This window comes from Syngnathus typhle, linkage group LG3, assembly GCF_033458585.1.
Source record: "Syngnathus typhle isolate RoL2023-S1 ecotype Sweden linkage group LG3, RoL_Styp_1.0, whole genome shotgun sequence".
Lineage (NCBI taxonomy): Eukaryota > Metazoa > Chordata > Actinopteri > Syngnathiformes > Syngnathidae > Syngnathus > Syngnathus typhle.
Genome location: NC_083740.1, coordinates 287,536 through 311,167, shown reverse-complemented (window position 1 = coordinate 311,167; position 23,632 = coordinate 287,536). Strand labels below are relative to the sequence as shown.

General features: G+C 52.1%; 4 protein-coding genes across 4 annotated transcripts; 2 read left to right on the top strand and 2 right to left on the bottom strand.

Annotated features, from left to right (window-relative positions):
• Positions 1-919: 919 nt before the first annotated feature.
• On the bottom strand, positions 920-10,240 carry hoga1 (4-hydroxy-2-oxoglutarate aldolase 1). The gene is made up of 9 exons (XM_061275317.1): positions 10,100-10,240; positions 9,991-10,031; positions 4,016-4,411; positions 3,505-3,633; positions 3,249-3,376; positions 3,007-3,141; positions 1,945-2,041; positions 1,745-1,878; positions 920-1,597 (listed from the first exon to the last, which is right to left on the bottom strand). The coding sequence occupies exons 3-9, from the start codon at positions 4,218-4,220 to the stop codon at positions 1,448-1,450; spliced, it is 978 nt and encodes a 325-aa protein (XP_061131301.1). The 5' UTR covers positions 4,221-4,411; positions 9,991-10,031; positions 10,100-10,240; the 3' UTR covers positions 920-1,447.
• LOC133151905 (metal transporter CNNM4-like) lies at positions 5,071-10,298 on the top strand. Its single transcript, XM_061275318.1, has 13 exons — positions 5,071-5,623; positions 5,849-6,110; positions 6,301-6,653; positions 6,738-7,071; positions 7,750-7,893; positions 7,999-8,139; positions 8,235-8,404; positions 8,526-8,616; positions 8,714-8,835; positions 8,898-9,438; positions 9,537-9,623; positions 9,718-9,816; positions 10,158-10,298. The coding sequence occupies exons 1-13, from the start codon at positions 5,177-5,179 to the stop codon at positions 10,265-10,267; spliced, it is 2,901 nt and encodes a 966-aa protein (XP_061131302.1). The 5' UTR covers positions 5,071-5,176; the 3' UTR covers positions 10,268-10,298.
• A 618-nt stretch (positions 10,299-10,916) lies between these two features.
• Positions 10,917-14,494, bottom strand: LOC133151903 (aspartate aminotransferase, cytoplasmic-like). Its single transcript, XM_061275316.1, has 9 exons — positions 14,276-14,494; positions 13,211-13,392; positions 12,966-13,089; positions 12,780-12,892; positions 12,547-12,651; positions 12,321-12,471; positions 12,007-12,172; positions 11,622-11,764; positions 10,917-11,531 (listed from the first exon to the last, which is right to left on the bottom strand). The coding sequence occupies exons 1-9, from the start codon at positions 14,382-14,384 to the stop codon at positions 11,392-11,394; spliced, it is 1,233 nt and encodes a 410-aa protein (XP_061131300.1). The 5' UTR covers positions 14,385-14,494; the 3' UTR covers positions 10,917-11,391.
• A 59-nt stretch (positions 14,495-14,553) lies between these two features.
• Positions 14,554-21,599, top strand: LOC133151906 (homeobox protein Nkx-2.3-like). The gene is made up of 4 exons (XM_061275319.1): positions 14,554-18,121; positions 18,261-19,096; positions 20,441-20,948; positions 21,327-21,599. Exons 2-4 carry the CDS (start codon positions 18,763-18,765, stop codon positions 21,418-21,420), a joined length of 936 nt encoding a protein of 311 aa, XP_061131303.1. The 5' UTR covers positions 14,554-18,121; positions 18,261-18,762; the 3' UTR covers positions 21,421-21,599.
• Positions 21,600-23,632: the final 2,033 nt, after the last annotated feature.

Sequence of the window (23,632 nt, the reverse complement as noted above, 5' to 3'; positions counted from 1 at the left end):
TTGAGGAAGCCTTTTGTGTGTCATCTTATCAGGGAAGGAAGCTTCCCGAAAGATTCCTTTCTGTTTGGAGAGGACAAAACCGCGCACATGCTGATAAGATGCAATCAAAATGAAACATGTAACCAGCGCACACACACACACGTACATGTGTGTCTAATTGCTTTGCGCCTCACTGTGCACCGCAGGATATAAGAGAGTCAATGTCAGTCTGAAGCTACATTTAAAGTGGGAGGAAATATTACAGCACTGTATACACCTTCTCTAACCCTATAGATATCCATATACTATGTACGTATATATTTGTCAATATACTTTTATAATATTTGATTTCTTCCTAGAGTCCCATTTTCAATTTGCACTTCAAACGCTATCGCTTGTCCCATAAGGCTGCTTTAATTTGATGCTTTTATTTTAATCTCTCTCTCTCTCTCTCTCTCTCTCTCTCACGCATGCACGCTGCAGGCGTGATGATGGAGGTGCATGTGTAAATAGTGCAAAGGAGGATGGGATGGGATGGGACGGGATGGGGGTAGCACAATGAGCCTTGTTTGCATATCCAACCAACATTTGGAAGATGCCTGACTTTGAAGCTCACATCCTCAAGCTTGGGGATATAGAAGATATGACCGCAGCGATTGCTAGTGGGACCCGCTTATGTGCACGCCATATGCGCTTTCATCGTAAATGAACCGTTTAAGATCATTAGTGTGGATCAAACCTCGGTGCTGGTGCCGGTGCCGGGATACTTGCTTTTCCAAACCCAAGCGAGCGCTTCGATAAATCGCAACTAAAACATGAGGCTTTCTCCTTGCTGCAGGTAATCCATCCACTTCAAAGTGTTGCCGTAGCAGTGGAAGTTAAAAGCAACTTTTTGAAATGTGTAACTGACGACAAAACAGAAGGATGCACACAACATGGATTATTTCAGTTGCATTTAAATGTTATTGTCTAAAGTCGAACATGACATTAGAAATGCAAATGTTGACAAATTGCTTTTTTTTCCCTCTTTTGTAACAAATGTCTTCAAGCATTGTTGGTCACCGATTGGCTGCGGGGAGTCACGCCGTTCCCTTGACCATTTTGATCATTTCTTCACTTTGTCAGGTTTATCATTCAAAAATGGTAGAGAACCACCATTCATAAAAGGCTTTTAAAAATCTGAATGAAATAGTTCAATGTGTGTCGAAAATGAAATATCTGAAATTGAAATGAATTTGAAAATCAAAAAGTTTGCAATCGAATTTGGGAATAAATCGAGAAAGCACTGGAAGCCGAACTTCAACGGACCTTCTCCAACAAGGAGCTGAACAGGCAGGATGGCTTTTCCCCTCCTTATTTCCAAGGACGTGACCTCTGTCTCTCTTTTTGAAAAGGACTTGCCCAAGTTTCCCATTGAAGCCAACGCTTCCCCGCTTCTTGGGAGTAGCGGATGATTGATTGGTCACGTTCAGAGCCACCCGTTGGAGGAGAAGTCCCGTCGGAGTCGTTCTGTCTCTTCCTGCCGCAGAGGGCCGAGAGGCGAGCGGCAGACGCCGCCGCGCAAGCCGAACCACTCCATGGCCTGCTTGAGGGCGGGCACGCCCAGCTTCCTGGTTACCTAGCGAGGGAGGGAGGGAGGGGGGGAGAGAGGGAGGGAGGGAGCAAGTCAGCCCCAGCGACTCTTCCGTTTCCAGCCCAGTAAATCAAGTCAAGACTTGAGGCAAGTCGGAGGCGCAACAATGGCCACTCTTTGGCGCTTGCTTACAGCGGCGTTGGGTTCAATAAGTCGCGCCTGCAGCTCTCGGGCTTCTTCCCAGCGGCCTGACGAGCACAAACGCTCCAAGTCACAAAGCGGCTGGCCCAGAACGTTAGCCAGCGCGCACACTCCGCCCACCGCACCTGAAAGACAAGCAGTGTTTGCTAAAGCGCTACTCCCAGCCGCTCCCTTCGCATTTGCCCACTCACCGACACAGTAGGCGGCCATAAGGAAGCCGGCCGAGCCCGCCAGGACCTGGAAATCCTGATCTTTGCTTTTGTGCACTATTAGGCCCATCCGGGTGATCTGCGCAGGAAACACAGGAGGAAATAGCCCACACGTCCGCCTCCCAAAACACGACTGTTTGTTCCTTACTCGTCACAATTTGTGTGCCGACTTGGACGGCAGAGGGAAGGTGCCACGCTACAAATGAATGTGTCGGCCAACCACTTCCATTGGACGTCTGCGAAGCTATTCAAGGACTCCGCGGGGAATAGGCTCCGCCTACCGAGTGCGTATTTAGAGCTTTGCGGCTGTCAATCGGGCGATGATCACAGCTCCTCAAAGAGGATGACAACATTTCTTGAATACGCCGCCGACTGACAAATTGGCTAGCTGACCCACCATAGAGCCAGCCAGTTAGCCAGCCAGCCAGCCAGCCAGCCAGCCAGCCAGCGAGCGGCCGACCGACTCCCAAAGAGACACGTAAAAGAAGCCAGCCTCTCGCCAACATCCACAGTGGGTAAAAAGTTATTGGAGTGGCGAGATTTGTCATCAGACTTTTTGACAGTGGGAAGAATTGTTCCGGCAATCTGTCTGGTAACCTTTCACTTTGCCAGTGGCCGCCTACGAACGAGACGGCGGCGTGGGCGAGGGGCCGCGGGGTCAAGCGCCGTCGTCTTCCTCCCAAATCGCAAATCCAGTCAGACGCCACCCACACAGCCCGAGCGTGGTTTTATTTGTTGCCCCCGCGGCCTCAAACGCGACGCGCCGGCTGATCTCCTGGCTGCTGAGCGAGCGAGCGAGCGCTGCTTTGCCATTTTTAACTTTTTACTTCTGATTTGGAAACCTTCTTCTTTATTGGCTTTCTGTCCCTGTATTTATTCGTCGTTGTTTTTTTCATTTCGAATTTTCCTCGCTCAGAGTCCCGCCCACTCGGTCCCAGTGGCTGGTCCTGTCTCACTGGTGCCAAGCCAGCTCTCAGTGGCCCGGTTAAGGAAAGGCCACCCTCTTTTCCCCCCAAACAAACAAAAGTCAAAAGCGCTCCTCACATCTCCGCCGCTGTCCTTGAGTCCCACAATGTTGGGGTGTTGGGACAGATGCACGATGGCGTCCATCGGCAGCTCCAGGCCCGTGTTGGCCGGGACGCTGTACAGGATCACCGGGACCGCACTGCCATCCGCAACCTGAAGGGGGAGGCAAAGCGACGGCGTCAATGGGGTGGGGGGCGGGGGGGGGGGGGGAGAAAAAAAAAAGAGAGCATTCATTGCGTTTTGTAGTTTTAGTCTTTGACCTTGGTGAAGTGCTGGATCAGGGCGCGAGCGTCCATCTTGCCTTTGTAGAAGCACGGCGTGACCACCAGGACGGCGTCGGCACCGGCGTCCGACATCTTGGCCGTTAGCTCCAGCGTGGCTCTCGTGGCTAAACGACAACATCAGAACATAAATGAGCAGCTTCAGCTTCACACACACACACACACACACACACACACACACACACACACACACACACACACACACACACACACACACACACACACTGTAGCTCACATTCACAGCCAGAGCCAGCGATGAGCAGCTTGTTGGCGGGCATGGAGCGTCGAACCCTCTTCACCACCTCCTCGCGCTCCTCCTCCGTCAGGTAAGGATACTCGCCGTTGGAGCCCTGCACCACCAGACCTGCGGACAAAATAGAAATGCTGTCAAAGCAAAGCAAATATAGCACTAAGGTGTTTTTGTGGAAGAACTACAAACAACATAAGTAGGCTTAAGCCATACATGGCAACATGAAATGGCTTTCAAAAGGAAAAAACATAAGAGGATTTGTATTTTTTTTGTCAGAAATGAACAAAGGTCGAAAGAAAAACGATGCCGCATGATAGTGGGTTGAAAACAACACTGTAAAATAGTGTTAACAAAAACCAGAAAAGGCACAGTACATTAAATGACGTTGAAAAGTGAAAGCACACGTTCAAGCAAATGAAAAGTGTGGAAAATGTGAAAAGAAAAAGCCAATGTGGACGTGTTTGGTGCTGCTGACGCTTCAGCCAGCTGCTCTGACCTTTAAATGGAATGCTGGCGTACTTGCGCAGGTTGTGCTCCAATTTGTCGTAGTCGACGTCCTCCTGCGCGGTGAAGGGGGTCGCGATGGGAGGGTACACGCCGCTCAGGTCGAGCCGGACGCCGGCGGCCGAACTCAGGCTGAGGCGTGCACTTGTTGTCCACAGCCGGCGGAACGACATGATCGGGGCCCCGGAAATCAACATGCCGCCGCCGCCGCCGCCGCTGCAGTTGCTCTTGTGCTTCTTTTCGCTGGTGTATTTGGACTGTGGTTCTTTTGCTCAGTTAATGTGTGAGCCTCCTGGTTAAATATTGACGACGGACCCTTGGTGCTTTTCGACCCGTTGGGTGGCTCAAATGTTGACCGAACTTGTTCACTGTTTTTCTTCCTTTCCACCTAGGTTGAGAATGAAGATACGTGACGCATTAGCGCCCTCAAGGGGCTGATTGCTGAAATAGGATCAACAATTGGTCGACTCGGAGCCACATATGAAAGAAAAGCTGCTGCTGCTGCTCCTGCTGCTGTCAAATGGACTTTTCTCCCTTTAATCGTCGCGATGATCAATACTAATAAAAATCGATCAATCTGCATTCATTCATTAAAGTTGCCCTTCGACTTTATTTCTAGAGCACTTTAAAACAACGGCCGCTGCATACCAAGTTGCTTAAGTACCTTTAAAAGCAATTTTGCTCCATGTGCTTTCAAATCTTTTGTTATTCCTAAATTGCTCAAATCTTATTTTCTGATATGTAAAAATGCAGCGGTGGGTGCATGCCAATTAAATGGAAGGACATGAGGATGCTTTTCATGGAGCAAAATGAAGTCATACAAAAAAAAAGGCGCTTTATTGCTGTTTTGTTGCCTGCAGTTGCTTTTCTCAAATCATTTCCAATTGAATTGAAAAAATAATCAGGTGTATGGCGGGGATAAGCGGACGAAAAAAAATAGGTTAAAAATGCAATGCGCCGTAAACAGGGGAAGCTGAGCTGCTTGCTGCTGCTGCTGCTGCCTTGGTTCTATAATTAGAAGCCGTGACGTCAGAGTGGGCGCGTCAGTGCAGCATCGTCTCAGCGCATGGAACGAAACACGCGACACCAGCGCTGATCGAGGAGGGCGTCTCACCTCATCATCATCATCATCATCATCATCATCATCATCATCATGGCGAGCCTCCTTCTCCGCCTATGCCTCCTCGTCATCCTGCCCCGGTCGGGGCTCGCCCTGCTCGGCTTCCGTCCGGAGGAAACCGGCCCGGAGCTCTCCGTGCAGGACGGGGTACTGAAAGCCACCGAGGGGACGCGCTTCACGCTCCGGGTCTATTACTCCAGACCCCCGCAGCACAAGCTCAACCGCACGCGGGCCACCAGCGCGGCCCCGTGGATCGCCTTCATCGAAGAGCCCGGAACCGAGGTGCCCCCGCCGCCGCAGCTGCCGCCGCCGCGCCCGGGTCTCCGTCTCCATGCGCGCAACATGTGCGCGGACAAGAGCGCGCGCACGTCCGACATCGAGGTGCTGGGCTCGTTCAAGTCGACCTCCAGCCGCAACTCGGTCCTCGTCGAGCTGCTGGCCAAGGAGCTCCGGGACGGGGAGAGCATCAAGTTCTACTCGGTGGGTGGCTGCATGTGTAAGCCTTTCCGCACCGCACGCGCTGCGAGGGACGTACGTCACAACTTGGTCAATGCGATGCTTTCTGGATGTTGTTTGACAATTCAAGCCACTTGCGGAGGACATAGTCGCCAACTTTTGCTCTCCTCGTGCTACTTTTGCTGCGTTGAGGACAAAAGGCGTAGCGGGAGCTCTGCGGAATCCACGCTCAACGAGTCTTTTCCGCAGATGTGCGCCTTTGACGGGTCCAAGTGGGAGCACCACCGCACTCGGGACTTCTGGGTGGCCGTCGCCGAGCGCTCGGGGGAGGCGCCCGAGCTTTGGATCCAGGTTTTGGTGTCGCTGCTCCTGCTGGCTCTGTCGGCGCTCTTCGGCGGCCTCAACCTCAGTCTACTTGCGCTGGACCCGGTGGAGCTGCAAGTTCTGCAGAACAGCGGCACCGACCGGGAACAGCGCTACGCCCGCAAGATCGAGTCGGTGCGCCGCCACGGTAGGTGCCCAATGCGTTGGCTTGGATTGATTCCGAGTCAGCCCTTGTCAGGTTTGGCTTCCAAGGCCTGGGTAAGGTTTGCGGTCTTAGGTGGGCTTTCAATTCCGGTTTTGAGACCCCGGGCGGGCGGTGTTGGGAAAAGGCGGGAGAACCCCGGCCTAACCCTAACCCCACCCCCACCCCTCCCCAGGCAACTACGTGCTGTGCACGCTGCTGCTGGGCACGGCGCTGATCAACGCCTCGCTGGCGGTGTGGACGTGCCGCATCCTGGGCATGACCTGGCTGTCCACGGCCACGTGCGCGCTGGGCATCTTCCTGGTGGGCGAGATCCTGCCGCACTCGGCGGCCTCGCGCCACGGCCTGGCCATGGCGGCGCGCAGCATCTGGCTGACGCGCCTGCTCATGCTGCTCTCCTTCCCCGTGTCCTACCCGCTCAGCAAGCTCCTGGATCTCATCCTGCACCAGGAGATCTCCAACTTCTACACCAGGGAGAAGCTGCTGGAGATGCTGCGCGTCACCGACCCCTACCACGACCTGCTCAAGGTGCGGCCAAAAGTCGGCTCGCTCGCTCGCTGGCGTCCGCCGTGGAGCCCAATCAAAAACAAGCGCGTGTGCTCGCTCGTGAAGGAGGAGCTGAACATCATCCAGGGGGCGCTGGAGCTGCGCAGCAAGACAGTGGAGGAGGTGCTGACCCCGCTGGGCGACTGCTTCATGCTGGCCGCCGACGCCCTGCTGGACTTCAACACCGTGACGGAGATCATGCGCAGCGGCTACACGCGCATCCCCGTCTACCGCGAGGCGCGCGCCGACATCGTGGACGTGCTCTTCGTCAAGGACCTGGCCTTCGTCGACCCCGACGACTGCACGCCGCTCCAGACCGTCACGCGCTTCTACCGCCGCCCGCTGCACTACGTCTTCAGCGACACCACGCTGGACGCCATGCTGGAGGACTTCAAGAAAGGTAGGGCGCCTTCCAAGCCTAGGCTTATGAGGGCAATATGACAAAATGGAGTCAGTCAAAGCCACAAGGTAAGCAGAGCTGCGCTGTTAGCATAGATTTACAGTAGCATGTTAGTTACGGCTTGACTTTGCCACAATTCGTATTGGGCCACATCATGCTGTGTGCAAGTGAAAGACTTGGTGATCAAATGCGCCGTTGGTTTCGGTGTGTTGAATTGGAGCTGAATGCTAACACCGGAAGCGTTTTCTCGGGGCATTCAGCGAATGGTTATTAGCGGAAAAGCTTTTTCCCCTGCCTCCCTGCCTTCCTCCCTCCCTCCTTCCTTCCCTCCCTTTCTCACTCGCTTGGCTTGCACTGACCCACTTAGATGAATGAAGCGTGTGTGTCGCAGTGAAAGGCGCACGTTGTGATGAGAAGCACGCACGCACGCAGGCAGGCAGGCAGGCAGGCAGCCATGCAGGCAGACAGACAGGCGGCCATGCAGGCAGGCAGGCAGACAGGCGGGCATGCAGGCAGGCAGGCAGGCAGGCAGGCAGGCAGGCAGGCAGGCAGGCAGGCAGGCAGGCAGGCAGGCAGGCAGGCAGGCAGGCAGGCAGGCAGGCAGGCACGGACCTCAACTCCGACACCTTTCGGAACAAACTTTTCTTTGCCGTCTCAGCGACTTTTGTGCTTTGCCAGGCAAATCTCACATGGCCATCGTTCAGCGCGTGAACAACGAGGGCGAGGGCGACCCGTTCTACGAGGTCATGGGCATCGTCACGCTGGAGGACGTCATCGAGGAGATCATCAAGTCGGAAATCCTGGACGAGACAGACCTCTACAGTACGACAGCGGAAGCTAGGGCTTAGCATAGGCGCTATTAGCACGTTTGCATTGGCATCCTTGATCGTCTTGGCGATGTGTTCAATTTCCCGAATTTCACGACAGCCGACAACCGCAGCAAGCGTCGCGTTTCTCGCCACGAGAGGAAGCCGCAGGACTTCTCCAGCTTCAAAATGGCCGACCACGAGCTGAGAGTCAACATTTCCCCACAGCTCCTGCTGGCCACGCACCGCTTTCTGTCCACAGGTATTGGCCGATCACGCCGATGTGGAGAAAAAGGACCAAAGCGATCCAATGCCGAGCTAGGCTAAGTGCTTTGCGTGCTTTCTTCCACCAACCAGAGGTGGATCCCTTCAAACCGCTTTACATCTCTGAGAAGATCTTGCTGAGGCTCATCAAGCATCCCAGCGTTGTCCAGGACCTGGAGTTAGACGACAAAGACAAACATTCGCCCGAGAACTTCCTGTTCCAAAGAAACAAAGCGGCAGACTACTTTGTCCTGGTGCTGCAGGTACAAGCTGCAATCTATCTCACTGTGCCACTTTGGCTCAAATTGGGGTTGTGCTTCCACGCTTGCCGGGGCTCCTGATTCCTCACGTTTTATTTTGAAAGGGCCTCTCGTCTTCCTTCAGGGTCGAGTGGAGGTGGAGTTTGGCAACGAGCGTCTCAAATTTGAAAATGGAGCCTTCTCCTATTTTGGGGTTCCTGCCATCGTGCCGGCAGGTGGGTGGGTGGAAAAAAACAACGGAATATCTCAATTCAGTCGCAGAGAGCACGCACAATCTTCTCGGTCGTGACCAATTCTTTTGGTTTTGGTCAGACTCCAGGTCGCCGTGTCGCTCCGAGTCCGAGGGCCGCTCCGTGGGCCAGCTCAACGGGGGGGGCAACGTCTACGTGCCCGACTACTCCGTGAGACAGCTAACGCCCCTGCAGATCGTCAAGGTGAGCGATGGATAGCGCTCCGCCTCACGAGGCCACATTAGTCACATGTCCGCCGGCCGCAGATCAGCAGGAGCTGCTACCGCGATGCGCTCGGCGCCTCCAAGATGGACACCTCGCCGCAGACGCCCGAACCCCTCACGGCCGAGCCAGAGATGGGGGCGGCGGCAGCGGGCGCCACGCTGATGCCGCCGCTCCGGGAGCCGGGTCGACACCTGGCCGCCGGCACGGGAGGACGCCAAGCCGAGTGTGGCCTCCAAGCCCAGTGTGGCCTCCAAGCCGAGTGTGGCCTCCAAGCCGAGTCTGGCCTCCAAGCCGAGTGTGGCCTCCAAGCCGAGTCTGGCCTCCAAGCCGAGTCTGGCCTCCAAGCCGAGTCTGGCCTCCAAGCCGAGTCTGGCCTCCAAGCCGAGTGTGGCCTCCAAGCCGAGTCTGGCCTCCAAGCCGAGTGTGGCCTCCAAGCCGAGTCTGGCCTCCAAGCCGAGTCTGGCCTCCAAGCCGAGTGTGGCCTCCAAGCCGAGTCTGGCCTCCAAGCCGAGTGTGGCCTCCAAGCCGAGTCTGGCCTCCCTCACAGCACCACTGTGCTCGAGCGCAGAAACGGCATCGTCAGTAAGTCAGGATGTTGATGATATCTTTCTCCAATTTTTGCATTTGTTTTTGCTGTTGCCAAAACATCACTTGACTTGACATTGTGAAAAATGTTACAGGGAGCAAGTCGGACGGCCAAACGAGTCCCGGCCATTCGGTCTTCCTGCGGCTGGACGAGATCCCTTCCGTCCGAGATGCCGCCGCCGGTAACTATGCCCTGGTGCCCATTTCCTTGGCTTTCAAGCGGGACGCGCAGCAAAACGGTGGCCACAAACTCACCACAGCCTTTGTGTGTGTCAGATGTGGCCAGCATTCCCACGGTAACAGACAAGCCTCCTTTCATCAGCGGCGGTCAGTGGGTCAGCGCCTCCGAGGGAAACAAACTCCCACTTAAACTCAGTCAGTCGCACGTGCACGCTATTCATGGGCCCTTTCAATGTCTTTCTTCAGTTTTGATTCACATGCAAACCCGAATCCCTCCCTCCCCCCCCTCCCTCCCTGGTCCTCAGCGTGTACTGCATACACTTATACACACAAGGGCATGGGCGAGTACACTTTGGCAAATGCACACACCTTATTGACCTGGAGTCTTTCTTCGTCCAGCGTTGATGTGCCTGAAAGAGACGGAAAATAGCAATACTCATTTCATTCCATATAGTATGTAGCGCAACTATCAATTGACCTCTGGCATGACTTCTTCTTCTGCTGCTGCTTTTGCGTGTGTCCTCCTCCTCCCTCAGGCCACAGGAAGAGACAAAAGTCAGGAGAAGACGATGAAGCAGACGAGCCAGAAGACCATTTGATAAGGAAACACCGTGAAACAGAACAGGAGGAGAGTTCTGAGGGCTAGCTTAGCAACTGGCTGACCGAGACGATTTGGTTTCACCTAACGAGCTCCTCCAGGGGGCGCTGCTGCAATGGAATCGATCTGTTTTTCTGCGCTACCAAAGATGTCGCCACGGCGCAGAAAGAAAGTCAACTTGGACTCTTGCTATTGAATGTTCTTTGCGTAGGTCGCGCTTGACTTGGTGAAATACATTCTTTAGCACCTTGAGAGAGATTTGATACTTTTATGCACTGTGCATGCAAATGAAATGAAAACTTTCCTTCCAAATGAGTTGCTCTTGCTGTAAAAAAAAAACAAGAAGACTTCATTTGCTTGCAGACACATACACATTCCATCATAACATTCAGCATCTAATGATTGAAGCTTTTTTCCCCCCATGGTTGAATATCACACAGCGGCACACATCTTGCAGCATTTTGCGTCTGAACAGGAAAAACATTTTGGATGAATTATTCATACGACAGACTTGTCACGTTACAAATGGATGCCGAGAGGCCGCCCTCCCCTTCCCGCAGGGCCGGCTGGCCACAACGACTTTGTCATAATCAAATAAGAATTTGAGGAGAAGTTGAAAGACAAGCAATTGTTTACATGAAGAAAACCCCTTTTTAGAAGAAAGATGTACCTAGGTACACATAATAATGAATACATGTGATTTGTAAGGGGAGTCATTTATTGGTTTTGCCTATGTAACACCCCAAATCATCTGTATTTTGCCCCAAACATTTCAAGCGCAATGTTCAAAGGCAACATCCACGTTTACAGAGGCCAATTCAATAATGACCTTGGAGGTGAATACAGCAGGAGAGGATCCTTCAGTGATGTGTCAAACAGCAGTGAGTTGGAAAGAACACACACACACATTCCAAATGACCCGTGATGACATAGCGTTTACAGTTGACAGCAGTAGGTGACTAATGGAGCTTAAAGTTAAAGTTAGCGTCGCTCCATTTTCAGGGAGGATGCCGACGATGCTTATTTTTTTTTTCCGTTTGGCCGTGGCCGCGCTCCGTAAAGGTTGGCAAGCGCAAAGGTGGGAAGGAGTCAAATGCACAAGTTGAACAAAAGCGATGCTTACTGGCCTGACACGGACAAGCAAACGGAAGGAAGGCGCACTGCGCTCCCTTTCACTGGACCTGGGTGACGGCGTCGTGAATGGCCTGTGCCACGTAGTCCAGGTTGTTGGAGGTGAGGCCGCACATGTTGATGCGACCGCTCGCCATCAGGTAGACGTGCTTCTCTTTGATCATGAACGCCACCTGGTCGGCTGCGGCGGCAGAAACAAGTCAGACAGGTCACGTCACGTTGGAGGAAGACGGGCGTGCGGGCGGACGGACGGACGGACGGACGGACGTACGGTTCAGGCCGGTGAAGCTGAACATCCCGATCTGCTGCGTGATGTGGTCCCAGGTCCCCGGGGTTCCCAGGGCCTGCAGCTTGGACTTGAGCTGGTCCCGCATGAGGAGCACACGGTCGGCCATGGTCTTCACGTTCCCTTGCCTGCGGGCAGACAAAGCCATTGGCAAACGAGCACCCGTCGTGTCCGGAAACGTCGGCTCGTCTTTTCCACGGCCGCGGTCCCGTAGGTGTCGCGAAAGCAAAGTAGGAGCCAATAACCGAGAGCGCCATTTCCCATCAGTCAAGCATTTCGTTGTAACGGAAGCCGCAGTTTGACACGCCTGTTGCAGAGGATTTTTTTCTTTTCTTTTCTTTACAATGACAAAGAATGGATGGGAAGGTACCATTCAGCAAAGAGCTTGGGGCAGTTGAGGGTCTTGCTGACGATGCGAGCCCCCTGCGAGGGCGGGTTGGACCAGGTGGTGCGCACGATCTTCTCCATCTGAGATAGGATGCGGCCCAGGTTGTCGGCGTCTCGCGCCACCACCGTCAGGTTGCCCACCCTCTCGTCTGAGGAGAGGTAAGGGAGCCGGCTGGTTGGGGGTCAACTCGTTCCACCAATTCCTTGCTAAAGCTTATTGTCCACCTCCTTTCGGACAACCTTCGAGGCCACCCGGTAAGCAACGGGTTCACCGTAATAAACTTGCCGCGTACTCACTGTAGAGGCCGAAATTCTTGGAGAAGGACTGAGCCACAAAGAGTTCAAAGCCCTGAGACACAAAGAAGCGAATGGCCCACGCGTCTTTCTCCAGGGAGCCCGAGGCGAAGCCTTGGTAGGCCGAGTCAAAGAACACAAACAGATTCCTCCGCTGGAGACAGAGAGAAGACAACCCACTTAAAGACTTGTGAAGACCTCTCCGGTCTCCCAAAAAAGCTGAAGAGACCTTCATGATCTCCGCCATCTGCTTCCATTGGTCCGGACTGGGATCGGTGCCCGTGGGGTTGTGAGCGCAGGCGTGAAGCACGAAAACGGATCCTTCCGGAGCGTTCTGTTCAAACACCACAAAAGCGTCACCGTGGAACCCGACGGCCGTTTCCGCTCCGACACACGCGACGAGCCAATCGGATGGAGACGGACGGCTCGGCCAAAAGGGTGCAAGTTTAACAATCAAGTCACCTCAAGGTCGTCCAGCAGGCCGCTAAGGTCCAGGCCTCTCTTAGCGGCGTCCCAATAGCGGTACGGGCGGACGTCCTTGAAGCCGGCGTCGGCAAACACGGCGTTGTGGTTCTCTGAGATTGAAGGGAAAAAAAGACGCGGAAGATGCCGCACGTGCTTCCAGCGCGTGTATGAACGTGGACGCACCCCAGGTGGGCTTGGACACGTAAACGGGCGTGGCCGTGTTGTTGACGCCATTGTACCAACGCCGTAAGAACTCGGCCCCGATCCTCAGGGCGCCCGTACCGCCCAGAGCCTGGACTCCGCCCACCTGAGATAGGGGGAGGGGAAGAAAAAAAAAAAGTCATCACATACTAGCCCACCTTCTTTGACGCCAACAAAATCGAATCCCTAAAAATGCTAGCAGCTAGCTAGCACGCCAACAGACTCACCCTGCCCTCCTTGATGGCGGCGCTGTCTTCCCCCAGGGCCACCTTGGAGGCGGCCGAGCGGAATTCCGGCAGCCCGAGGATGGGCAGGTACTCGTGGTTGAGGGTGGCGTCGTCCACGATGAGGCGCTCCACCTTCTTCACCACCGGCAGGACCCACGGCTGACAGTCATCGGTGCGGTAGGCTGAAGGAGACGGCGGAAAAACACTTTCACTGACATGAGCGTTGGATAAGAAGGTCCGAGGTCCTGCTCCGGTTGGACGGGTGCCGCCAAGGTGAAAAGGGAAATTGGTGGGACAAGCTTCAATTCAAGGAGCCATGTCAATATTAAGGGCGATAACTACCGACAGCTGCCACAAGATGGCAGCAGAGCAGTGCTTTTGTCTCAATGAAGCTCCTCAACTCACTTTGTTGGCACCAAACATAAAATCTGGTCGTTTCCAAAATAGGTTTTGCTCACCACTATTTAAAGAAGAACAGAGAGTGAGCGAGAGCCGATACGTCAAGGTTGCAGCCAACGAAACTGAGAGCGTACGCGAGTGTTTGACCTCCGAGGAACTCGCGGCGTGTAGACAGACGTGTGTCGTATCCCGTGTCAGCACACTGTATTCTGAAAAGATGGCCACAGACAAGCGCTGCTTCCCCAAAGTTTCTTTTGATCGCTTACTTGATGCCACTGTGAAGGCGCCGCAAACTACAATGGCAACAAGTTTGTATTTCTTGTCAACCACATGAACAAAGGACGCGTTCCTCATGTTATTGTAACTTTTGGTTTTGTTTTACTGGACTTGACCCTTTTTTTTTTTTTTTTTTTTGTCACTTATAGTAGTTTGCAACTTTTAATTTCGTTTTTTTTCCACTTGACCTTTTTTTTTTTTTGACTAACGACGAGTTTTCGTTAACTGCAAAAATCTTGGGAGAGATGGGGAAGTGATGCGTTTGCGGTCCTGCCTCCCTCCATTGCAGAGAAGTGCTTTTGCGGTTTTGCCACGTGACCCGTGAACGCAACTCGGCCAAGCTGTCAGAATGGGATCAGCTAGCCTTTTAGCATCATTAGCTTCGCTTACCTCCGACCCCGAGATTCACCTTCTGTGGATGGCTGTCGTCGCGGAAATCGGCGCTCAGTTTGAAGACAGCCACCGGGGGCGCTTGCGGGACGTCGCTGAACACGGACATGGCAGCGGAGTGGCGACAGTAGGACGGCGGCGGCAGCAAGCGGTGACCGGGTCGGGGACGGAACGCAGTTCACCTTCACGGATCTGGGAGGACGGAACAGAGCCAAGCGTCAGCAGCGCGCAGCCGCCGCCACCAATCAGACGCCTCCTTATTTGTGACGTCTTTCCCTAAACCAATGGGAGGTCAACTAGGAAGTGGCCCGTTATTTATGCCGATTTCCATTCGAATCGGCCGCGTCTGATTCCAATGCGCATCTTCGATCAATGGCAATTGGACTTGTATAATTCGATGTGTTTTTTCCCTGCTCAACTGACCGACCGAAGAGGAGCGAGCGCAGCTCAAGGACGCAGAAACAACGTTGAACCGTTAGATGTCAGTGTTTACCTTACAAGGATGAACGAAATTGCCCATTCGCGTTATTTACTCGCGTACAAATTGAATGCATTGAGTGTTTTGGATCCAGTTCAATAATCAGACAGCCGACATGTGACGCAATCATCTCGCGCTAAAATACCAAAAGCAAACGTATGGGGCGCCATTAAATGGTGTTGTACCCACCAAAATGGCTGTTTATTATTTTGGACAATCAAACAAATGAAGAAAGAAACAAAGTAAACCTTCAGGTGTGTCAGACGTTCGGAAGTGTTTGATGAATGGCCGTTGCTGCTATGGCACACGCTGCCACCCAACGTGAGAGCACTTGCATGAAGATTCCTTGTTCCCCCGAGGCCTGTTGACCACAGGTCACCTAAACCTACAAAGTCCAAACAAGCAAGGCTAACAGAGGTCAACAGACATGCCTTAAGTCCATCCGACACGCATGAGAAAGCAGCCCAAAGTGTCCTTCCTGCCATTTTGTCAGGTCTCGTTTCAAAGACCAGGATGATGGAGTCTTTGAGGGTCCCAACGCAAGAAACCTAATTGCTATGTTTCTTTACTCTGGACTTGTTGCTGTCTTTTGAGCAGATCCACTTGATTTGGGCAGGTGCAAACGGGAGCAGATAGACTGGATGAAATTGAGTTGAGGGGGGGAGCACCCTTATGTTGAGAAGATTCTTCCGGAAGTGGGACCTAACAGCACCTTTTTTTTTTTTAAATTTCGTTGTACATGTGACAATGACGAATAAAGATCTATTCTATCTATTCTATTCTTTTCTCCGATGAATGTCACTTTGGGGCCTGAGCTCTGGACTTTGTCAGCCACCAGTGAGCACACAACACGCTGATTTACACAAGCGTGTGTGTGTGCGCGTGTGTGTAAAATCGAGATGATCTGTGGCAGGAAGCGATCCGTGTTGCTGTGTACACATAAACAGCAGCCACGGCCACGCCAGAGGCAATGTGGAGTGTACCTACTTTGAGGAAAGTGCTATGTTTACATTGGGGAATTGTCGTAGTCTTGTGGATGCCATTGCCTGGGAGAGGCCACGAGTTATTTGTGCCCCTGCGGCAGGAAGTGCGCTTTCACCACGCACGCACACACGCACACACACACACTTGAGCACGTATACACTGGTTCGGCGCTGTTTATGACAGATGACCCCCGCCCGAGGACGGACGACCCCCCGCCTTTCCTATTCCTAAATCAGCAGCGTGTCGTCAAGGAAGTAAACAGCGTGACGGAGCCCGCCCGTGGACACCATTTGTTATTGTTATTATCATAAGCTCCCGTAAATAAAATACACAAGTCCCACATCTGCATTGATTGCGGGGGAGCCAAAATGGCCATCGGTCAACGTGAAGCAGAGCAAATTGAGTCGCTTACCATCCACGGTAACGCACGGTAGGTAGGATGCGCACGTGCAGTTAACGCTAACACGCGACGCTAACATCTGAAACTTAATGCATGCTGTTAGCGTCCTTTTGACCAACACGCCCGCACCTTCTTCTGACTGACAGAGCTGAATAAATGCTGGATATCAAGTAAAGACATTGAGCGGCATGACAACCAGTGAAATAAGTGAGAAGAAGCAAACGCAATGCTGATGCCATGCTAAGGTGCATAGACCCGACTCATAAAAGATGCTAATACACATTGATGATTATTTATACGTATAGCATGATAATATTTGATGGTAAGTTTGGAGGAGCCTTGCATACGTCACAAAATGAATGGCTGGATGGCTGGCTGGCTGGTTGGCTGGCAAACGCACGCACGCACACACGCACGCACACACGCACACTTGCAGAACAGGCCTGTGCATGACGTGGGTCCTGCTACATTGCTGAGGTGTTTGTCTGTGTGTGTTTACATGTTCAATCGCATGTGGTGACCTGTTGTACTCCCACAATGCACGCAGTGTTTGTGTGTGTGTGTGTGTGTGTGTGTTATGATGAGCTGCTAATCCGGCACAGGTCAACAAGGTCCCGAGCAAATGTCAGTAAACACAACACACTCACACACAGACACACACGTGCACACGCAACTCGTCTCTGTGGTGTGTCAAATGTAGAGGGGAAAAAAAAAAACGTTTTAGATCATTCTTTCTGTTATCATCTCCGCACCAGAAGCGATTTGCGTGTGTGGTGTGTGTGTGTGTAGGTTTAATAGTGCGCCCATGCATCTCACATGATGACTTGGAACGTATCGAGCAAGTCAGAACGCTAGCTCGCATTTCAGCACTTTTTGTTTCGAGTTGTGTATCAAGTTATCCTGATATCATGGCTGCGTCATGCGTGCGTGCGTGCATGCGCGTGTGTGTGCGTGCAGCCTCCTTGTTGCCACTAAGTCGTGCCAGCTCATTACGAGATCAATTACAAGCTTCTTATTAGCACTCACATGACGTTTAGCTCCTCACCTGACAGAGAGAGACGGGCGCGCAATCACACACGCGTAACACATGTCAACCAAACAAGCGCGAGCGAGCGCACACATCACACACACACACACACACACACACACACACACACACACTTTAGACCCCAAAACAGCAACACTGTATGCATGTTAAGTTTTCGATAAATGCACAACAGTGCATTTTCCTTCATCAAACCAATTTAGTATTTAAGACAAAAGAATATATTCATTTTAATTGCGTCCCCAATGTGTAACTTGCCAGTTTTGCAAATACTGTCGAGATTTGTCTTCTTCATAATTGTACCTTTCCAAACGTTTTCCTGCTGAGCGCCTTTTGCGGTGTCTCATCCGCACGACTTTGCAAGCATGTTCGTTTCAATTCCAACTCGCCCAACGCCAAAATTTGCAAATAACAAATAGATATCGAGAAAAGCGCTCCATTGTTTTCGGCTGTACGTTTTGACACGATGCAGCCAAGATCATTTCCAAGTTCTACTTACAAGTTGATCCCAAAAAAAACTTTTTTCCCTCCTATCATTCAATTGCGTTTGTCACAATCATTCATTCAAAGCGTATATAACGCCTGCCATTTATTTGTATTTCACATTCAAGTCAAAAACAGAATTGCAAAATGCATGTCTAGAATGAAATAAGAAATAGAAAGCGCCTAACAAATCAAATAAAAGCTGCATTTTCGCAAAGAATGGAAAGGTTGCTTTCAAATCGATTTTGGTGCATGTTCTTACGGCTCATGTTGAAACAGATCTTTTTTTTTTCTCTCTCTCTCTCTCTCTCTCTCTCTCTCTCTCTTTTCCCTTTCTGCTGCTGTGAGGACGGCTGCCGAGGATTTCAGCCCGGAGAAGGGAGAAGGGGGAAAAAAAGAAGACCAGACCTGCAGGTCTGAATGCATGGCGCCTCCAAGAATGACAGCAGACAAGAGGTGTCACCTTTCCTAGATATTTTCTTCACGCGCTCACACAAAACCAACACACGGACACACACAAGCAACACACATGCACGTTTGTATTCACAATAGTATGAACAGAACGTCCATTTTCTTTCTTCTCATCTCTTACAAGCGAGCTGAGCCAGCCCAGCCCAACCGCAGAACCGAGCACAGAATCAAACAGAACCAAAGCAATCGATAAGGCTGGACAACCAGAGAGCCCAAGGTCAAGCAAATCACCAAGTGGAACCAAAGCCATGCACTTGGAGCAGAAAATAGAATCAAGAGGAACCCGAGCAAAGACTTAATGGAACGCAAACTCAAACAACCACATGAAGATTAAGAAACACGTGGAAAGATGCATGCATGGAAAAGAAGAACAAAAGTGCATGGCTGAAACCATCACAAGGAGCTATAGGACTAACAGGTTGCTTCCTCACAACACACACACGCGGGCGGGCGGGCGCGCGCGCACACACACTTTCCAAAAGCATGTGGACCTTTTGTGATTGGTCCGTCCTTTCAACACCCCCCCCTTTCCCTCCGCGGCCTCAATTCCCAGTTTTGGTGCGTTCGGGCGGACTCCCTTGCTCGCACCCGTGCACGGCCACCCGGGCTTGGGGAGGCCGTTGAAAATGTTGACAATGACGATGATGACGATGCTCCAGAGCTCCACGCCTTTCTCCGTCAAAGACATCTTGAGATCGGGACGGGACTACCCCCCCGTCCACACGGCCCACAGCGTCCCGCCGCCCTCCGGCGCGCTGGCCCGGGACAGCGCCCCGGCGCCACCGATGCCTTTCTTGGACCCTGAGCTCGCGCGGCTCGTCGGAGACCCGGAGGAGGACCAGGAGCAGGAGGAGGAAGACGGCGAGGCGGGAAGCGGACTGACCCCGGACGGCTACCCCGGGACGCGCCGAGGGGGGTGCCGGCTGGGGACCTCCCAAGACATGGACCAGCGGAAGAGCAGTAAGTGGACTTTTGCTTGCTGCGCGGCGGCAGACGCGGAAAAGGAAAGGGAAGAGAGTGGCGCATGCACGGGCCACGTCTGGCATGCACTTTTCCACGCACGCACAGCCAACCACCAAGCAGCCGCATTGAACACGAAGGTCGTGCACTTTTGACATGCACGTCCATGGCATCATCGTAGTGCGGCCTCATATGTTCCTTCATCTGCTGTTGATTTATCATTGGGAGTAGTGAAAAATGAAGGTTGTGGCTTCCAATGGCCCACATGCATGTCCATGAAAAGAAAGCTCGAAAGGAGTTGCTATCATCTTTTCAATGTTGCAATATTGGAAGGAGGTTGAGCATAAATAGTCGCCATTGGGGGAAAGGAGCAATATACGTATATTATATATTATATTATATTATATTATATTATATTATATTATATTATATTATATTATATTATTATATATTATATTATTATATATTATATTGACAAATTTGTCACAGGCTATCAAATGATTGAAATATTCAATCAATCAAAAGGAATAACAATTAAGGCGAAGGAAGGCGCCCCTTCCCTATCGCTAAGTGCAAGGCTTCCTAGAATTAAGCGAGCTGGCTTGCTGCACGCGTCGCGTCGCGTCGCGTCACTTCGCCAAAGCCAGCCGCCGTGCGTTTTTCCAAAAGCAAAGAAAGATAGCTAGAACATGCAAAGCTGTACTTACACTTTGGAGTTAACGTTCCAAAGGTCTTCCGTTCGCCTGCACTGGCAAAAAAGAGAGACAAAAACACATGCATCAAGTTCAAACGTGCGCATGTCCAGTCAAAAGAAAAACAGGACAGGAGGCGGACGAGATAAAGTGCTGCATGCGACTTTTGGACTCAATCATTCGGAATCAAATGATGATCTGCACATGCGCGTTTGTGGGGTTTTTTTTGCGCTAAATGAAGTGTTATTTACGTTTAACACACGATGTCAATTCAATACACATTTATTTTTACAAATCGTTTTCTTTCGGAACCACTTTTTAGAGACGCGCATTATGATCTTATTTTGCCCACGATTGTGCATTTTTTTCTTTTACTTTATGATTGCCTTCGTTTGTAAATTTGAGTGGATGTAAACAAAAAAAAGGTTTGCGTTGAATTTACTCGATATATTTTTGGAAAGTAGATTTACTTAAATAACGCTTCTGGATGATTTTCCATGCAGATGCATGCATGGGTTTATTTTGTGCAGCCATTGACGAAACGAAACGCACTAAATTCAACACAGCATTTTTATTTTATTTTTTTATTTTTATTTTTTTTAGTGGACGTGCACAACCGATTTTGTGAAACTCGCGATTATGTGTCTATTAGGCAAGCATGCGGAGACTGCGTCGTCCCGGGTCGAAGCTTCCTCGGACGGGGTCCAGCCGAGGCCGCGGAGCCGCCGTCGCCGGCCGCGGGTGCTCTTCTCGCAGGCGCAGGTGCTGCAGCTGGAGCGCCGCTTCAAGCAGCAGCGCTACCTGTCGGCGCCCGAGCGGGAGCACCTGGCGGCGGCGCTCGAGCTCACCTCCAACCAGGTCAAGATCTGGTTCCAGAACCGCCGCTACAAATGCAAACGTCAGGGGCAAACCAGGACCGTGGAAGCGGGAGGCCTGCCCATGCACGAAACTCCGCTGCCGCCGAGGCGCGTGGCCGTGCCCGTGCTCGTCCGAGACGGGAAGCCGTGCCACGCCAGCGGGGGCTCAACTCCCGGCAATCCGAGCGCCGCTGCGCCGTACGCTTACGCGGGGGGCTACCCGGCCTACACGTACGGAGGCCCCGCGTACCACCAGAGCAACTCCAGCTGCGCATACGGCGGCCCGGGGGCGGGGCCGGCGGCAGGGCCGGGGCTGGCCTCCTCGGCGCCGGGGCTGGCCTCCTCTGCGCCGGGGCTGGCCTCCTCGGCGCCGGGGCTGGCCTCCTCTGCGCCGGGGCTGGCCTCCTCGGCGCCGGGGCTGGCCTCCTCTGCGCCGGGGCTGGCCTCCTCGGCGCCGGGGCTGGCCTCCTCTGCGCCGGGGCTGGCCTCCTCGGCGCCGGGGCTGGCCTCCTCTGCGCCGGGGCTGGCCTCCTCGGCGCCGGGGCTGGCCTCCTCTGCGCCGGGGCTGGCCTCCTCGGCGCCGGGGCTGGCCTCCTCTGCGCCGGGGCTGGCCTCCTCGGCGCCGGGGCTGGCCTCCTCTGCGCCGGGGCTGGCCTCCTCGGCGCCGGGGCTGGCCTCCTTCGCAGGCTGCCCCAACGCCTTCGTCAGCTTAGGCGGCCTGCAGGGGCTCTCGGTGCCGGCCCACAACCGTCAGGGGGGCATCCGGGCTTGGTAGGCGGAAGAAAAAAGAAAAGAGGAAAAAATAAAAAATAATAAAAAATCGGTTCATTGACGGGATTGTTGACGTCAGACAAAGAGAGAGGACTCGTGATAAGATGCAAGTTTGAAGTTTTTTGGACGTTTTTTTTTTTTTTTTTTGGTTGCTGTTAGTTCTTTCACGTCTATTGTATTAAATAAGAGAAAGAGAAAATGGACAAAATGACTTTGGGTCCGTTTTTTGGAAATGTCTTTTTTTACGTCAAATTGAATTATCCTTTGGCGAAGGTTGTAGTTTGATTTTTTTTCATTATGTTTTCTTGACATTCCAAAATGTACAGCCCCCCCCCCCCCCCCTCCAAATCCATGCGGAGGGAGTGCCCAACTCCATTTTGTGCTGCTCCATTGAGAAAATGGCGTCATTAAAAGCACCCCGCAGCTGCAATGGAGTAATGCAAAAAGACAAAGACGTGCGTGCACATTGACGCCCGCCCGCCCGACCGCCCGAGCCGTGGTGGAGGTGCAAAGTGAGGGAGCGGGTGAGGAGCACTCTCGGTCCACTGGGGGTCTTGCTCGTGAAAGAAGGGGCATTATTGCTACAAGTTTTATTCCAGTGGGAGGAGGGCTGCATGGGGGTAGCTCGCTTCATTATGGAAGGGCTTAGTTTGTTCTCACATGCAGGTAGCACTTCAATCTATTTAGTTCATTACAAAGGGGGACAAGGGGGCAGCTTTAATTGGCCAAGGGAGGTTATTAACATGCATGCGACCACAAGTCCCATGCATTCATAAAAACGTCAGGGTGAATTTGAACTGTTTTTGCTTCAAGAAATGATTGTGAAGGCTTTGCATGGATGCAATACAATTTGACAATTAAGCTTGGAAATGGTCAGTAGAGCGGGAACGGTCACACTTGCTCGCATGCGCTCGATGTTTGAAGAGCATGTTTGCTGAAGAGCAGCTGCATGGCTTACGAGGAAAATGTTGTGCATGTGAAAAACTACAAATAGGTTTTGTGTTTTGGGCAAAAATACAAGGGCAATTTTGGTATAGGGTACCCTAATATATACCACAGAAACTACAAAAGCACTTTTTGCGTGAATAGGGAAATGAAATTCTACAAAATTAATCCCTTTGCACTCATGAGACCATAGGAGATATATTGGCGTCGTTCGTTCACATGATATACAAAAAAAAAACTTTTGTGATTTGGCAGGATGACGCAGCAACTTTTTCTTTGTCAACAAGATTATCTCTCTTTTTTTTTGCATTGTTAAGACAGCAAGGCTGATTTTGTATTAAAAACGACAACCCCCCTTTTTTTTAAGGGGGCGGGGGGTAGTCTCATGTTTTTCAGGTGAGTGCTGTGCATGCCAGGAGCAAACGCGTTCAAAGATAACATGAAGGAAAAGAAGAAAGATGATCCGGCATGTCGGACAAGGAGGTCACGCACCTCTCGTCAAGGGCAAAGACGGGCTTGCGTGACACGGCAGACAAATAAGACCACACGCGCGCGCGCGCGCGCACGCACACATAGAAATCGCAAACTTTTTGCATGCCGCATGCAGTCGCGATGCTAAGGCTAGCATTCGACGTCCTCCCTAGCAAACAGCTTTTTCCTCCCTTTCTTAAAGATCTGCCCTAAACTAAGGCTGCGAGATGAATGGAAAACTTTCAAATGCTTTACAGGACAAGCTAGCTAAAACCGTTCTAAATGTAGTTTTTGGGCCAAAATAAATCAATTGAAATGACGTGTAACACTCACTCCCAGTCCAGTCAATCGAAAAGAGGGAAGCACCTTTTTTGACATCTCCTTGAGCCACCCACAAGTGCAGTCGATGATGGGACACTCGTTAAGTGGTGCCCGGTTGGAAAAGTGATCATACCGTTCTCCAACGTGCCGTCGTGGCTTGCATGGCAGGGTTCAAGGTCAACATGCTTCTTCCACCTGGAAAAAGCCAAAGGGTGTCGTCGTCGTCGCGTTCCTTCCTTTTGTGTGCTCGTGGGATGCAGCGGTGCACGCTGTCGTTTGAAAACAATATTCTTTGCAGGCACAATCGGCAAAGTGCAAAAACAAATCCAAACAAACAGGGGCTAAGACTTGAGATACGAGCAGCAATGTATGGGAACCTCTGGTATGGGTAGTCAGTCATTCAACAGCACCCTCTGGCGGACACATTCGTGCAATACGAGCACATCAACTCCACTTGTCTTTATTTCAGTGCTATTGAA

Excerpts from the sequence above, each read along its gene's own strand:
- hoga1 (XM_061275317.1), bottom strand. The coding sequence starts at position 4,220 with ATGTTGATTTCCGGGGCCCCGATCATGTCGTTCCGCCGGCTGTGGACA. Across the intron at positions 3,634-4,015 it reads CGCCAGCATTCCATTTAAAG|GTCTGGTGGTGCAGGGCTCC; the intron begins GTCAGAGCAGCT and ends TTTTGTCCGCAG. Across the intron at positions 3,377-3,504 it reads CGCTGGCTCTGGCTGTGAAT|CCACGAGAGCCACGCTGGAG; the intron begins GTGAGCTACAGT and ends GTTGTCGTTTAG.
- LOC133151905 (XM_061275318.1), top strand. The coding sequence starts at position 5,177 with ATGGCGAGCCTCCTTCTCCGCCTATGCCTCCTCGTCATCCTGCCCCGG. Across the intron at positions 5,624-5,848 it reads AGAGCATCAAGTTCTACTCG|ATGTGCGCCTTTGACGGGTC; the intron begins GTGGGTGGCTGC and ends TCTTTTCCGCAG. Across the intron at positions 7,072-7,749 it reads GCTGGAGGACTTCAAGAAAG|GCAAATCTCACATGGCCATC; the intron begins GTAGGGCGCCTT and ends GTGCTTTGCCAG.
- LOC133151903 (XM_061275316.1), bottom strand. The coding sequence starts at position 14,384 with ATGTCCGTGTTCAGCGACGTCCCGCAAGCGCCCCCGGTGGCTGTCTTC. Across the intron at positions 12,652-12,779 it reads GCCTGCTGGACGACCTTGAG|AACGCTCCGGAAGGATCCGT; the intron begins GTGACTTGATTG and ends GTGTTTGAACAG. Across the intron at positions 12,472-12,546 it reads AGATGGCGGAGATCATGAAG|CGGAGGAATCTGTTTGTGTT; the intron begins GTCTCTTCAGCT and ends CTCTGTCTCCAG.
- LOC133151906 (XM_061275319.1), top strand. The coding sequence starts at position 18,763 with ATGTTGACAATGACGATGATGACGATGCTCCAGAGCTCCACGCCTTTC. Across the intron at positions 19,097-20,440 it reads CATGGACCAGCGGAAGAGCA|GCAAGCATGCGGAGACTGCG; the intron begins GTAAGTGGACTT and ends TGTGTCTATTAG. Across the intron at positions 20,949-21,326 it reads CCGGGGGCGGGGCCGGCGGC|CGCAGGCTGCCCCAACGCCT; the intron begins AGGGCCGGGGCT and ends GCTGGCCTCCTT.